The 16,118-nt window shown below is 48.8% G+C and overlaps 1 protein-coding gene across 2 annotated transcripts in view; it reads left to right on the plus strand.

Moving 5' to 3' along the window:
* The window catches only part of LOC143216224 (headcase protein-like), a 207,044-nt gene that overhangs the window by 133,009 nt on the left and 57,917 nt on the right, over positions 1-16,118 (plus strand). Inside the window, exon 1 of one of the 2 annotated variants that reach the window (XM_076439090.1) lies at positions 8,843-9,125. The exons of the other annotated variant lie outside the window; for it this stretch is intronic. Within the exon in view, the coding sequence (XP_076295205.1) occupies positions 8,973-9,125 (153 nt within the window). The 5' untranslated portion in view covers positions 8,843-8,972. Of the gene's footprint in view, positions 1-8,842; positions 9,126-16,118 lie in introns of those variants that run through there. 2 annotated transcript variants of the gene reach the window in all.

Genomic DNA, 16,118 nt, shown 5'->3' on the forward strand with positions numbered 1-16,118 from the left:
GATTTCAACCCAGTTGATTCGTTAATGAGAATCAGCACGGCCACTGTTCGATTTCGCGAAAGGATCGGGCATTGTACATCGCGCTTTTATTTTCACGATTTCTTCGAGAAATCTAACGTTAGGCATTTGCCACACCGTGTGGCAATCGTTTTATGTTTTTATTCGATTCGTGCACCGCCATTCGCGAAGGTCTCGAGGATTCGAACGCTTGCACACAATGTGGCCATAAATGCTCTCGCGCCTATTAGCCATCGGGTAAAGACGTTCAAGGTTAATCCTCGAGACACCGTCGGCAAGGGTCTCGAAGAGAGATTCGAACACCTGATTACTCTGTGATCATAAACGTCACGCCTGGCCCTCTCGCTATTGTCGTTCGCGAGGCCCGTGAGGGTCCGAGGCTCGTATCCGCACCCCCCTTGGGCCATCAGGTTCGGGTCATCAACGCGTTGTTTGTCGACATTGAACATGTGGCAAGCATATTCGGTTCCAAGTCTTTGGAAATTTACAATTTCTAAATTGTCTCGAAGTCGGGCCTTCTCAAGTACGCGAGGTACTGGAGGGTCCCGGATCCGAGGTCCGAGCCTGATGGTCGTCCGCCCGCCAGGGACAAGGGGCCATAAAACTCCATGAGCGCATGTGCAGGTCACTTGTGCCTTTTCGTCGCGCTGCTCCGGGGTCCCATATTATTCGAAATTTTCCCGAAGTTTCCGCGATTGACTTGAGGTAGGGACTTCTTCCTCCTCCACCTCCACTGTACGGAAGATCCTCCTCCCTCAAGTCAATCAGCGAATGGGGATGACTCCCGACGAACCAGGCCCATCCCCTCGAACATATTCCGCAACACTGAGCTGACAAGCGAGTGTACCCCTGAGCAGAGAATCATAACGTTTCGAAATATTGGTAGAACATATCCGAGCTCATTAGATCTCGCCGTTATCGGAGAACTTTCGGAAGTTATCGACTTTTTTTTTATTGAGCCCACTGAAACCTATTATAGGTTTATTTCAGCTTTAACAATTATACATTAGCCTTACAGTTAGTGTACAATGACAGTCTTAATAATCTAGAGATGTAGATTGCAGTCGTTTAAAAACTGGAAGATATATTCGCAGGCAAATATTCACATCAGGTTCAGCAAAGAAAATATCCGCCTTTAATGGTAGAAAAAACTTAATTTTGTGCAGTTTATTTACTAATTTAATTCTTTGGGAATCGTAAAGACGACACTGCCATAGAACATGATGCAAGTCCTCGGAGCTATAATTACACTTACAACTTGGATCATTAACAATAAGTTATCGATTTCATCGCAGTATCGTTGCGTTTTAATAGACACTCCTCATCGATTCGTCGATAACCACCTTAACAGTTGTGTTCAGAACTATTGTATAGTCAATAGTCCGTTTAAAGTAGCTAACCACTTCAGCATACTGGTTCTGTTCAACTAGTAGCCCAACGTTAATTAAGTTTAATAAACAGTTATTTATTTAAAACGACCACGTGCAAATCCTCTTTTTGGTTCACGAGAAAACAGCCACTATGGAATCCGCGGAGAGCTCATTCCACCCTCGCATCCGTAATTAGCGCCGTCATCGGGCTTCCGGTTTCTCGAAAAGAACAGCCTCGCAAGACGTTCCCTCTTCCGTCAAAGTTTCCTCGGCTGCCGGAGCTATTCATACCTGCTGAATCGTCCTTCCCCCTCGTGCTCCAACCACCCATTCACCCCCAGCCTTCGAGCCAGCCTCGCATAAATTAAGCAAACTACGTGTTTAAATGCAAAGCGGGACTCGAGAATAAAAACGAGGGGGGAAGGGCGAGGGTGGTACTGGCGGTGGTGCTGGCTAGAGGGAAAACTCGCGAGGGAGAGATCTGCAGCTCGTTCGGCGACTGTTTGTTCTAAATATGCGCGTCTGATTCCCATCCCCGCGATCATCGCGCGAAATTGAGTCACGTACTCGGCCAGCCAATTTCGCGACACCATCGAGACTCCCCGGGAATCGATATCGCGCGTGATTCTACTCGCTCGTGTTCTCCAACCATTCTTCGATCGATCCCGGCAAAAAGATTTCGAGAAACAATGCGGATTCTCTCTGGTTTTCTCTTTGACAATTGGCTACGCAAACTGGATACGTATATTGTCGTTTCTCTCAGAGAACTGTGACACATTTCACATTTATTCGAAAGTGTGATCCTCGTTCTATGATGATTTCATTTTGACATTAACAAGCTGCAGATTTTTATACGCGAACTGCTCGAATAGGAAACTCTTTCTTTGATCAACGCTTTCATTAAGCGACAACGACGCGAGCGCAATTCTAACTTTGAGTGAAACACAATTTCACCGGTACATACGCACAAAATTGCAGTCTAATCAGCGTTGGATTAAAATCAGTTTATGTCCCGCAAACATTATAACTTCATCTCTGCTTCTAATTTCAGAACGTCAAATTAAATTGTCTCGCTCTGTTGCGTAATTGTGGTGACAAAAGCTCTGTGGTAATGTCTGGACCATGGATAAAGAAAGAGAAATGGCGTCACATTTTCCCGTCTAAAATTTTCAGGGTATGTCTATTACATTATACTGATCAGTATGCTACGAAAGAATAAACGAGAAAAGCGTTATTAAAATGAATGGACAGTTAAAGGTAAAACGTCAATTTTCCGCGACCACTCGCACCGAACGGAGATCGTGAAGAACGTGTCGACGAGCGTAAATCGAAATGTCGCGAATTTCATTATCGCGCGCGAAAGCGGGCGCCGTTACCCTGTTACAGGGGCTGGCAGGGGTGTCAGGTAGTCAGAGAAATGAACGAGAGAGAGAGAGAGAGAGAGGCGGGTGAGAGCAAAGGCAGCGAAAGCGAGGCGGTCCCGCGACGATTCTCAGCTCCGGAACCGGTTGCCGTCGTCGGGAATTCAATTATCGAAAAGGAGAATGGGTATTTAACAGTGTTGCAAAACGAGCAGCGACCGCTGGGCGTGTCACGTTGCCGCGGCACGTCATCGGGAGCTAGCGAACAAGCATTATTTTCCGCGGGGCTTTACGTAACCGCGTGCATAAGCGCGCGTGTTCCCGATGCGATCGCGAAATTTCAAACACGCCGCACAAAAGATCTGGTACACCGATGCGTTTGAAGGGCTCCACGGGAGAAACAACAGCCACGGGGGTGGGAAAGGGGAGCCGCGGAACAGACGGACAGGGAAACAGGAAAGAGGAAGAGAAAGAGGTTTTTTGCCCTGGTCGAATAACACCGTCGTCGAGCCGAGCCCGGGGAACTCGTTTAAATTATGAAATTACCAAGTCCGCGTAGAGAACCAGCCCCCCGTAAGCTTCTTACAGGAGTTAACTAACCTCGTAAAATTAGCAGGTAGGTGTAAACTTGCTCCTCCCAAGGAGCCAGCCCTCCGCAAACCCCCTTTTCAACCCACCCGCTGCGAAGTACCAACCCCCGTGCCACAGCTAGTCATCGTTTCTCTCGTCCTCTCGTCAGTTTCCGTCACCTCGTAAAACCCGAGACAATGCGAACGTACCCTGGCCTCGATGAAACTCCACCCACGCCTAACACCCTCCACCAACCCCCTACATCGGCAGGATCCTCCGGGAGCCTCGCATAAACCCTTGCCGCGGTTTACCTTCCCTGAAATGTCCTACAAGGAACGCGCGGGGGTGGTAACTGCTGAAATTTCTGCCGCAGTTTTGGATCCTGGGACCTACCTTTCTTTAAAAAAATAACGAAGATAAAGTTTCCGCCATTTTTGAATAAGATACACTCAACGAAATAAATTTGTTGAATAATTCCTCATTGATGCATCTTTACAATCTCAATAATCGTATTGGAAAATCATGGAACGCGTTCCGTAATTCTACTGTTAAATGCAAAATTATTTTCTAAGGACTGAGGAGTTTCTCAGACCATCAACTTGTAAGGAACAGTCTGGTTCGTCGGTTATGGTCGCGTCGAACGCGGCTCCTCTTTTCGAAGTCAGGGGGTGGTTGCGTTCGCCGCTCATTAGACGTAACCGAGTTAATTCTCAGACGCGTACGTCTTGAGCCGGCTGCGAATTTCCATGCAAATTCATTGGGCGGGCGTCTGCCAGTAAAATTTTAGTGGTGGCCCTCCCCCGCGGGAAACTTTACGGACTCGGTTCGTTCATTCGTTCGTTCGACTCGCCTCTTCGCTGGAAATTAACCGAGCCTGATCCTTCCCCACGATTCTCGAGAGTGTCCTGGCTCCTATCTCGTCCTTTACCCAGGCCAAGCAGCATTCACTTTTTCTCTCGAAACCCGTTTTCAATTACGCTTCTAATTAATTCGCTAGAAAACGCTGATCGACCGAGACGCGTTCGACCCCTTTCACTGCAATTCACTTGTAGACACTAATGGCAACCCGTGAAATCTAATTTTTTCCTTGTTCTATACAGCCGTGACTATTCGCAGATTCGTTATTTAAAAGATTGGGTATTGATAAACTGCGGATATTATTCGTATTTGTAACAAAGGTATGGTGTTTTACTAGTCCAGCTTTTTTCTTTTCGTCGTTTCGTTGACGATATTCAGAATTAGCTAGGAGTCTGCGAAGAGCTGAATAAAGTCCGCCGAGTCCTGCCGAAGGATCCCGACGATACTCGCCAGCATCACGGTGCTCGTTCGATTGAACGAGCACCGGCGAGGGAAGCGAGTAATTTGCAAGATGGTTTACAACTCTTAATCCTAGTTCTTTCACGGGGCCATTAGCGACTAACGAGGCATTGTCGGCGCGCCCTCCCACACCGACAGAAACTTTCCGAGACATTAAGGACACGGGCGAACGATAAACCCCGCAAATTATGTCGCGATTATGCAAAGCGAGCGAACGGGTAGCCTAGAAACTTTCCTGGATCGAATTCGTCTCGGGGACCAATCGAGGCCTCGAAACAGGATTAAATTTGCCTCTTTCGTAATCAAACAGGTCCTCTTCCTGAAGCCCCGTTATTTATGTTGCTGGCGAACATTGCATCCTCGTCTATTCATGCCTCCTGGGATATTTTCAGAGAGAAATTTCTTGGGATTGTCTTCTGCATATTGATCGATCAATAATAAATATGAAATTTATTTGTGAATATTCTACACTAACTATACGATTTCTTTTTACCACGAAGCTGAAAAAGATATCGATGTCGGACTTTTATTTTGTAACTACATCCACAAAATTTTAGACAGAGTGAAATTAAAGTCGATCCTTTCGATCACCGCGTTCCACGAGGAACGGTGCCATCGATCGTTCTTAAGAACGAAAAAGAGGACGGGACGTTTGAAAGAAAGGCTATTTTTGGCGGCGGCTTTATAATCCGCTCACGATCTCGTAGCCTCCGAGGCGTCCATAAACAGTTCTTATTTACGGTAGCGTCAGGTTCGCGAGACACGAAGTGGAGCCCATTCGCATGTAAATCGCTTCTTCGTTCGCGGCGCGCTCTCGCCGACGTAGATATGCAAATATCGCTAATTACTGGTAGCTACGGGATTACACGGACCCTCTGTGCCCCCTCTAATCCCACCCTCGATCTCCTCGGAGGTTCCACAAGTGCCAGGGAGCCGAAATCCTCGCGTGTTCCCCGAGACAACACAGCTTTTTGGCTTCGTTGCCACCTATTTACCGTCGTTCCAACGTGTTCCTACTGTATAGCTCCTTGGAATCCACTGTGGTGCAGGTGCCCGGGGGGGTTTAGGGGCCAGGACTCTGTGACAATGGTGTTCTGTTCCTCGGAATGTTTGGAGAACTGCTAATTGACAGCGGAATTGGAAGTGCTCCAAGCCTCGTAGCTGGATCAACCTCATGAATCGAGTTTCCTCCGTTCGAAAACTTCGAGATATTGAATAAATTATTGACTGGGCTTCACGAGACTCCGCTTTGAAGCGCCCAACTGGTACACACAAGAAAACAAGGCTCTTCGTATTAGCACTGATCAATATTCTACATTCTACATTGTACAGATTCGACAGAGACACTTTGTGAAGATGAAGTTTCTACCCAACTCGGTCAACTTTTTTATCAAGACCATCGTCAACCCAACGATTAGCAAAGTCGCCAGGAATCAGGAACGATGAAAGTAGAAACTCCGCCGAATGCAGAAGCTCTAAGCCTCTGCCGAGCATCAGGATGCTGGTCTAAAGGCTCTCCCCCGAGGTCGAAGGTGCTGGCTGATAAGAGGCTAGGCATTAAGCCTCGTCGTCTAACTGCCAGGCGAAAAGCGCGACACGCTTGATTCACGCGCTGGGACAACGGCAAGACGAGGTGGTTAACGGTCGTAAAGGAAAATTAGGGTGCCGGCTAGGATTAGTGATAGGAGAGGCAACGAGAGAGAGAGAGAGAGAGAGAGTTAGAGTCAGAGCTCTCTCGTCTGGGAGCACTCACCGAATGGAGTCTATTCATTCCCGGGCCGGTGCATCACTCTCCCGGTGATAAAAGACGAAGGATTTCCTAGGATCGCGGTGTTCCGGGGGCTTCCAGAACTTTGTCGCGAACCTTGGTACGCGGGTAGTTACCCGGGTTCCTCTGCCAGGTACTCGGCCATTGACTATTCGATTAGGGTATCGACTTTTGCCTCTGGAGAAGGGTCTTCGGATTAAACGGACCGGCGCGGCGAGGCGGACGGTTCTAGATATAGATTGCTGGGACAATCAACGGTGTTGGATTTCGAGGCTGTTGGTAACTTGGGAGCGCTTAGACGTGGTCAAATGGTTTTAAGTTGGGGTTGTTGGACGTCGGAAATACACATTAGAGATCCTGGTGTATTATACATCATCACAGGGCTAGTCGTGGGGTGTTAGTGGGTATCAGAGTTCTGCATAACCTCGCCTCCCGCCGCCCCGTAGGGGGACGAAGTATGAGTAACGCATTTTCCCCACGTCAAAAAAAGGCCGCATGTAGGACAGCGGGCGTGTGTTTCCGAGCATTGTCTCATTGGTCTCGGAGATCCGTGATAAACGTCGAATGTATGCCGCTCTTCGTCGACCTATCGACGTTCCTTCGAGGACACGTTCCTCCGGCAGGATCCGCCGTACGAACAACCGATGTTCTATCTGGTAACAGGATCTTGCTGGACACGTACATCCGTGGCAATGCCTGGAACATAGACGGCGACGTCGGTTATTACGGAGCTGTAATGAAAGGTTCGCCTCATGCCGCATGGGGCTCTCGTTCTCTCTCTCTCTGTCTCGCTCTCGCGTTACATCGGGTTACGAAGGCTTTCCTCTCTTACCTGTACCCGGTATCGATCTCTCGAGGTGTCCGGGTCATTTGAACGCGGCTCGTGCGCCGAGAGTGCCGCCGAGGATTTTTCCGCTGGCCAGACGTGTCCTGGACAATTGAACCGGGGACCTCGCTGGACTTTAATTAATCCTCCGATCCTCCGGCCGGAGATGACTTCGGTTCAGCTTCGTGGAGCGGCTGGGTTCCCGCAAGAGTCTCATCAAAGTATACTCTTCCCGGGCCGAAGGTCCAGGATCCTGAAGAAGCCTTCTATTAATCGAACCGTTCACATTCTGCGGCAAATAAAAGTCCGACATTTTTTCGATTTGTGCAATTCAAGTTTGATGAAATATCTTGCGCCAAGGGTCCAAAGCCTATGATACCCCAAAGAAGATCCTGCTAATCCCTATCTTCTTGTTCGGACCTCTATATTTCATAGATCTGGACTACCGTGTATCTATTCGAGCTCCCCAGAAGGTAGTTATGCGCGATTAGGATCGGGAATTATTTTCATAATTTCTCCGGCAGCTGTAGGCGTCTCGGTCCAGCGGACTACCAGCAGAGTTTCTCCATAAACGGTCCAATAATCCGGCGGCGAGCAATAAACGAGCGGTGGTATCGCGTGGAACGGACAAAGGGTGGTCCATCTGATAAGACACACATGACAATCGTAGGATGTATCGGATGGGGGTGGGATGAGGCACGATGGTTATTACCGGGCCATAATGAGAGGGTGGCTACGGGGGTGGACTGCTCGCATCGGGGCCATTTTTAGATAAGACCGGTTGCGGTCAGGGGTTGCGCGGAATTACGGCCGAGAGGAGGGACCATTTTCATTACGTGCTTTGGCTCCCTCGGACCTTGAACAGAGCGAGAAAGTTAGGGGGTAGAAGAGAGCAAGTCGAGCGAAAGGAAGCCGCCACCGCTACCGCTGCCGCCGTCGGGTACTGCCCACAGAGAGAAACCTAAGAGATATTTCCCTTACGCTCGAACGAGCAAATGTCTTAGCAGTTACCCCCGGGTTTCGCTTTTTCCTGGACCCTTTGTCCTGGAAACCGGTGCAACACCCCCGAAGAGGAACTTTCGACTCGAGAGAACTTCCTCCTTCGAATCCGGAATTATTTTCGCTGATCGTTTCTCCGATTGTTCTTCCTCCCGAGAGAACAAAGACGCTGCAACACGTACGCAAAAGTTTGATTGGCGGATTCCAGTTTCGAACACCGTGCGATCCGACGTCTCTGTGGTTTATGGTGATTCGATGGCTTCCGCCTTGTCCCGTCTTTCAAAGAAAACTATCGGGAACGGGACCGAGAACAGAAATTCATTGAAACAGAGTTGAAACACACCGAGGTTTCTGCAATGGTTGCAAGAAATAGAAACTAAATACAGTTTTCCGCTATCTTTAATAACTTCAATAAATTTCGACTAACATATGGACACTCTTACGTTCTTACGGGCCCATAATACACCATCTTGGCTCGAAAAGCGACTCTCCGAGGCTTATGCCGGACTCCCCACGCAAACTCCCCTAAAATACATTTTCTGCGTCAAATCTGCGTCAGCAGAGCGGCCATTAAGCCAGCAAAGTCTAACCTTCGCGTTCTTTTCTGTTCCAGGTAAGCCCGCGCCGACCAGGACTAATTAAGAGAGGTGAAGCGTGGTCTCCCGACGCACCGAAGGAAGAGAAGAAAGAGGAGAGATGAGGGGGAACGAGTAAACACGCGCGATCCCTGCGTAAGAACAAGAATGGCCGGTGCACTTTTTCCAAGCGTAGTCTCGAGCCGCTTTTCACGAGGCAACAGTATCCTTGCTCGGTCTCTCTCTCTCTCTTCCTCTCTCTCCCTCACGCACACATACAAAGCCATACATGGTTCAACCGAGGGCTCGTTACCTCGCGAAGTAAGTCCGTTTTCTGCCCCCGCGTCGCTTTTCTGCCGACAAGCTTCTCGGCTGCTCGCAGATCTGTCTCATTGTCGCCGATTTATCGACCGGAAGGGGCCGTTGTCCTTTCCACGGAAAGAAGCGTGCACCCAGCCGCCTTTATGGATTAGCTATAATCGTAATTTCGCCGCCCCCTCGGATTTATACCTGACAATAAAGCCGAGGGATACAAGCAGAGGGAGGACTCGCGAGAGGACGCGTTTGACGAGCGTATCTTTTCTCCTCTCTCTTTCCTTGTCTCTCGCTAGCTTTGTACGAGACGAGAATACAAGATTCTCTCAGGTCTTCTACGATACAGACCCTGGAATTGTTTTCGATCCTCTCGGCTTGTTGTTCTCTCGAAAAACAATTTGTAATGACATGTTTGAGATCGTTCCCCATTTTTCACGTCAAGAACGTTACAAAATGAAATCGATAGGGAGAGGTTTTTCGGGCGAATCTTGCGAAATCTTCCGGAGCATCTGCCTCGAAATCATCATTCACAGACCGGTTATTGGTTGTGCAATATGTACGCCCGGCGAGAAACGAAAGAAACTGAGAGGTTCGGTGAACGTATACCGGGCCACGTCCCAGGGGGTGGTTGTCGTCCTTGTACCATATTACCGCTCTGAATGTTCTCTCCGACTGTAATTTGCTGTTTCGTGCTCCCCCGTCGACTTTACGTCTCGGTAAATACTCGCATTCGGTGCTTGAAAAAATAATCCATCACAACGGGAGGGTGGATGCCTCCTGAACCCAATACGCTGTCTTACATTACCAAATCTAAGCAAATTACATAATTTACATTTCTATAACTGATTCACAATTCTAAAATTGAATCTATCTATCAGTCATATCGAGGAGCATTTTGTTACGAATTTCAGCTGTTGTGTTCGGGTGCCGGTAACGCTTATGAGTAAAAATACGTGAAAAAGATTAGATTGGCAGACGTTCCGAGCAGGGGTGGAGCAAGATGGTCCTGAGCTCTAGACGTGCCCGTGGGTGGTGGTTGCGAAACGGTCTCCTTAATCGAGCAGTGATTTACGAGGCTCCTCGCGAGATCCGCCGCGAAGATTGCGCGGCGACGAACAGCTGCGGCCCAACTTCGGCCTAGGATTTACGCAATTACCGTTGCGTCATAGTCGCCGAACCCAGTCCGCAGTTGCACGCACCTGTAATCGGCCACCAATCGAAACAGAGAAACAGCGAGAAAGAGAGAATGAGAAAGAGTGATGGAGACCGAGCGAAAGCCACTCGTCCCTCTTCTCGGACCTCCGTGCAATTTATTCCTCTCGTTTTTCGCTCGTTACTGCCAACTCGCTCGGGAGATAACGCTGCTGAATGAATATCGCTCGATAACGCATTAACGGCGATACCCTTCGGGCTGTGCTATTAATAACACTGTACCAGTCCCCCGTCACTGAAACTAAACATTCACATTTACAACATAATGTTCGATTAAATAAATTTATGCTCTCTCGGAGAGGTAACCTGAGATACATCGATAGCTGTAATAGCTCGGAGCACTCAATGCTGGCTACCGATTTCATGCTGTTGTAGCGATGGTAAAGACGTCACAGGGATTTCAGATACTACCGGCGGATTGCTCCATAGGTTCTGAACAGATGTCCATCGTTTTATAATGACAATAATATTCTTTTGGGGTTATTATTTGGAAGTCAATTTTCGGAGCTTCTTCCTGTTACGCTTAAGAAAGAAATGACTGTTTAGTGAAATTGTACTCGCTCACTTTTCGCATACATCCGTATGAACATCGTGGACTATTCGGTGAAAGAATCAGACAAATGCTTCAACAAACGTGACGGAGAAAAATGTGAAAAGTTTGATATCGTTTGATCCATGTCACGAAGCACACGCAGGGACGTTCCGAAATGCCCCAGATCACGGGTCCCCTCGGTGCAGCGGTGCAACGGTGCATCGCGGGCGTATCTAGTCCCCGTGGGCGCAGTCGTTGTCGTCGTCTACTCGTCTAATCAGTCCACGACCCTGTCGCGGCCGGGTCGTCGACCTCGGTCGCAGAACCGCACGCATTTCCGCGTTTCACCGGTCCCCGAACCGGCCGATTTCGCCATCGAATATCTTCGTCGTTGTCCTCCGCATTACGCAAACCAGACCGTGTGCGGTTGATTTTTCTTTTTCTTGTGGATCGCAGAGATTTCGGGTTTCTGCTGGGAAACCGAGAGGGGGTCGGGTCCGTGTTCGGAACACGTGTTCCCTCGATTGGCAAATTACGTGGCGTCTCTTGTGGATCGAGGAGGCGAGACGCGCAGGGTGTTTGGGGAGATCGGTAACCGAGTGTAATTCGAGAGACACGCTCTCGAAGCGAGAGACCGATCTCCGGTCGCGTGCAAAAGAGAAGAAACACGTGAGACGCGCGTTGCGTGCGAAGACAGAAGGAGAGAGAACGAGGACAGGGACGAGGGGCAGGGGGCCGGGGAGGTTTTCTCTGGACTCTGTCGAGGTCTCGCCCTCGTTTCGCTTACATGGGAGGAACACGGCTTGAGGTCTGTGACCTTAAAAGTTACTCTGGTGTGCAGCCGACGCGTCACCTCGCAGGGAACCGGCGCGAGAGAGAGAGACATCGGTCAGGTGAGGAGGAAACGATACGAGGGACGCTGGAGGACGTTTTGCTAGAGAGAAAGATAGAGAGAGATGGAGCGAGAGTGGGAGAGGGACCTGGAGGACGGGGACAAGCTCGTTTATTTTATCGTACGCGGCTGGCAGACGCACACGAGCACCCGCGAGCACAGAGCGACAACCACACCTAGCCCGAGAGAGCTCGGCCGCCTCGTATAGATACGAGTCCGATCTGTCAGGTAGTCCGTGATACATGGGCATGTGCACATAATAATATCGTGTGACAGGCCGCAAGATAGCTGGCGTGGGTCGACAGACAGGGAGTGCCACTTCAAACCGCGTCTCGTCTCCTCGCACTCCTCCACCCGGGCTTGGTTTGATCCCCTGTCCCCACCCCGGTCGACCCACCCTCCTCGCAAGTTTTCTGTCTGTTCTCCGGATCGGCGATAATTATTAGATAACGGGGGCAACATTTCGGACACCCCGCTCGCGTTGATAGCGGCCTTCTGTTTTTGCTGGTGATCCGTGTGGAAGCAGTTGCTGCTTTTAGTTCTTTGTTCCGTGTCTCGGAGATTGTGCACTGGCTTGACGTAGCCTACTTTTCGAGGGAGATCTCATTTATAGATTAGGAGATCTTGGTAGAACTTGGTAGACCAGACTTGGTTGAATTTTGACAGACCTTTATCAACTTTGGGAAGTCTTCATAAACGTTGGGAGATCTTCTTCAACTTTGGTCATCTTCTTCCACTTGAGAAATGAATACCATGGTGATATCTTGACTGACAGGTCCTCTTGTAGACCCAAGATCAAATTCTTCTTCCTCTTTGTGTTATCGCAGTATTATTGGAGTTCCGAAGCTGTTCCAAATTCTTCGAGTCCAAAGTAAAAGAAGAGAGGGTGCAGAGTGACCCTAGAAACTTAGGGTTCGACCCCGAGGATTCCTGGTTCTAGGGCTTTGCCCGAGGGTCCAGAGGTATTAGAGATCGAAGTGCTTGGAAATTTGAGAATCTAGGGAATCAGACTCTGAATTCGGAGAATTAGGGATCCAAAGAAGATTACGTATTCTCGAATATTGAGGATTATTCCCGGGGAACACGAACCAAGATTAGAAATTTCTCGAAAATACTTTATCCAACAGGAACTCGTAACTCGAGGTTCAACGACTTACAAGAAGATCGCAGCGATCGATCGCCAGAGCTCGAGGAAAGGTGGGATGAAAATCATTTAATTTCAGAACGGCACGAGGCTCCGCTATAAATGCGTTCCCCGCAGCTAATAAACGTCGAGCAGCTAATTCTCGAAGTTAACGGCGAGCTCTCGTTACAAGTTTACGATCCCTTGTAACAGTTGGCCGACGATCAGCGCGGAAGCAGAGGTTCGCGTGGAAGCTCGTCCACGGTGTGTACCAGTGTGTCCCGGCCTCGTAAAACCGCTTTCGGAGATACAAGCCGGTGGGGAACGCGATATTACCCATTAAGGGCCATTAATAAGTACCGTCGCGCAGCGGTGCTATTTCTCGAACAGCCACAAAATTCATAAATTCAGGATCTTCGCAAGAACCTGTACCCTTGCCGCGCTGAATTGGAATTGGACATCAAAATCGCAAAATTACATGGTCAAGGGTTTACTTTTATGACAACGACTTTCCCAGAAAATTGTTTCACGTATGAATATTTTCACAATTTTATGAACTTCCCTGATTTTTAAGCCATTAAGGAGCCCGAGGTTTCGCCAACTTTGACGAGCAATATCTTAGCAACCAGTCAATATATGAAAAAAATTCCAACTGCATTCGTTGCATAGCTTCATACACATGGAATTAATATCGGTAGCAACAGGCTGGCGGTATTGAATTTTTAGCAGGCTCGCGAGAAGCGGCACCACCGCGCGCCTGGCAACAGCCGCGAGGAACCTGAGAGATCTGGTTTCCGTTCGCGCGAGGAATTCGCGATTTCGACTCGCACCTGCGAAAAAGGGGATCGCGTGGGCGGAGTAGAAGCAGACCGCTCTGGATATTTACTATCCAACGGGTTCCTTCGTCACGCAATCGCGAGCCAGCGCTATCTCTCACCGATGAAAAACGGCCTCGCGTAATTTACGAGCACCTCTCGGACACGGCCGTCAGATAAATCCGAAGCCGCAGTTGCCTTAACCGGCGATCGCTTAGATCCACGCGACCGACGACCGCCCAACAAATTAGTCAATATTCTATTTGCCAGTAGTTAGGGCCGGCCAATAGTCGGACCGAGAAAGAGAGACCCGTTCACCGGAACGATTTCCCCGAGGCTCGGTTGCTTGCAACCTGCGAGCCATGCGGTCACGCGTGCCACTTGTTAGCCAGATCGTTTTATTACGATCCCATTCGGCAACGCGAAAACCCCGCTAATCTGATGCATTTGCATGCGAGAATGTTGCTGCCGACCTCGTTATCCTCTTATCAAGTTGCGCCGCGCCGCTTTTCGGAACGCGTGGAAGATTAAACGAGTCGCGGATTCGATGCGGCCAATACACCACCAGACTTTGCACGGTTTGAACGCGAGTCGTGTTATGTTAACATTTCTGTCGAGCAGCGAGAGATCCGCTAATTACAAGACGATATCTCACCTGAACGAAAGATATTTACACCAGGGTACCGTTAGCAGCAGCACTCGAGAAGTACGACAAGGTTTTATTGAGTTTATTGGTTACATTCTGTTGGCATGTATCTTCATCGGAGACTTTGATGTGGAAACTGGTTAGTCGAGGTTCTGAAAATTGCTGCATTAGTGCGTCAATCAATCGCCAGTATGATATAAATATACCTGAGAGTTCAACAAGCGTATTTTTAGTAACGGATGGCACTGTCTTGTGCATCAAGATATTCGATTTCATTTTAGTGAAGTGGAGTAAAATTCGTTGTCAACGAAGAAGCAGACGGTCTTCGGAGTAACGCGAGTCCGATGGGGATGGAACAGATGGACAGTTCTCCGAGAAAGCGAACACGGTTTCCCTTTAAGCGGAGGACCGGGTTTGCCAAGAGCATCTCATGGTGGCTCTCCTGCTTCCTGATCGTAGCACGCCTGAGATTCTCTTCATGGTGATCCACGAAGCAAAAAGGCAAGATGCCAGGTCCGCTTTTTAGCCGGATGTCCCTGTGAGAGACGTTCGGGGAGCTGGAAAACCAGAAGAACCGGCGAAAAGGTGGCATCGGAAATCGGCATGGCGGCGGATCGGTGCATGCCAGCCGGAGAAACAAGGTTGGGGACTGGTCTTCTCTTCGTCCTCCTTTTCCCGCCCCTACCGCTAAAGATCCACGACGGAACCAGATCACGATCCAGTTTGAGAGATCTCTCGTTACTCCGCTCCGGGACTGGGGAAAATTTCTACTCAGCTGAAATCGCTCACTATTTGCTGTATTCGCTGTAACTTCGGAGAAAATTATTATTACTGTTTGAAAAAAAACGAAGTACAGTAAATCTTCTTATAGACGCGACAGCCTCGGGGGGATTTGGTCGCATCTACCGTACAGGGTAACTATTTTTTGAGCTTCGAAAGCCGAGCCGAACGTAGCGTCTCTTTCTTTCCCATACGCTGTCCTTCATTGCGTTCGAAACGTTCACTGTCAATTAAACCACTAAATACAGTTGAAATTATATCGTGTTTGGTATTTTTTTAATCAGAAAAATGCCACGAATATATCGATGAAAGTTTCATAAAAAAATGAATAATAATAAAAAAGATTAAATATTAGTGTTACATTGTGATGACGCACGGGCGTTCGAACTGTGCCGGCGACGGCGATTCTCCGCGTCGCGTTAGTAGTGGTTCACACCAATATACCGAGCCGACATCAGATTATTAATTGTAAGTTGGGGGGATATTCTTGGTCGCATCTATCGCGTAGAAATTGTCGCGTCTATAGAGGATTTACATTCTTCAAACGTTGTTCAATGAACGTACAAAGTTTAGAATTACAATACTCGATCACATTCTTAAAAAAATTCGTATTCTGAGTATAAAATTGAACAGGTCTTCGAGATTTACAATTTTCGAGAGAGCGAAGATAAATGAACGTAACAGGATTAGAAGACGGAGGATATGTTCGTCGTGTTCGGGCGTGAACTGCGGTCGTGGCACGGCGAGAAACCCGTCGCGCGTCGAACAGAAAATTTCTCGCGGTTGTCTGCTCGCGTGCAGCCTCGCCGGAGCAGTTCGTGGACTGGCATTGATTTTCAGATCGTTTGTACGGTCTGTTGCTCGTTTAATTGAACCACCTACGGGAGAGACACCGCTTGAGAGAGCCCGATCGGTTCCGATCCGATCCGATCCAATCCGAGGTTGAGTCGAGCCTCGAGTCCGCGATGAGTACCGGTTCTCTCTCCGTTGCCACGTAGG

Source organism: Lasioglossum baleicum, chromosome 15, assembly GCF_051020765.1.
Source record: "Lasioglossum baleicum chromosome 15, iyLasBale1, whole genome shotgun sequence".
NCBI classification, from domain to species: domain Eukaryota; kingdom Metazoa; phylum Arthropoda; class Insecta; order Hymenoptera; family Halictidae; genus Lasioglossum; species Lasioglossum baleicum.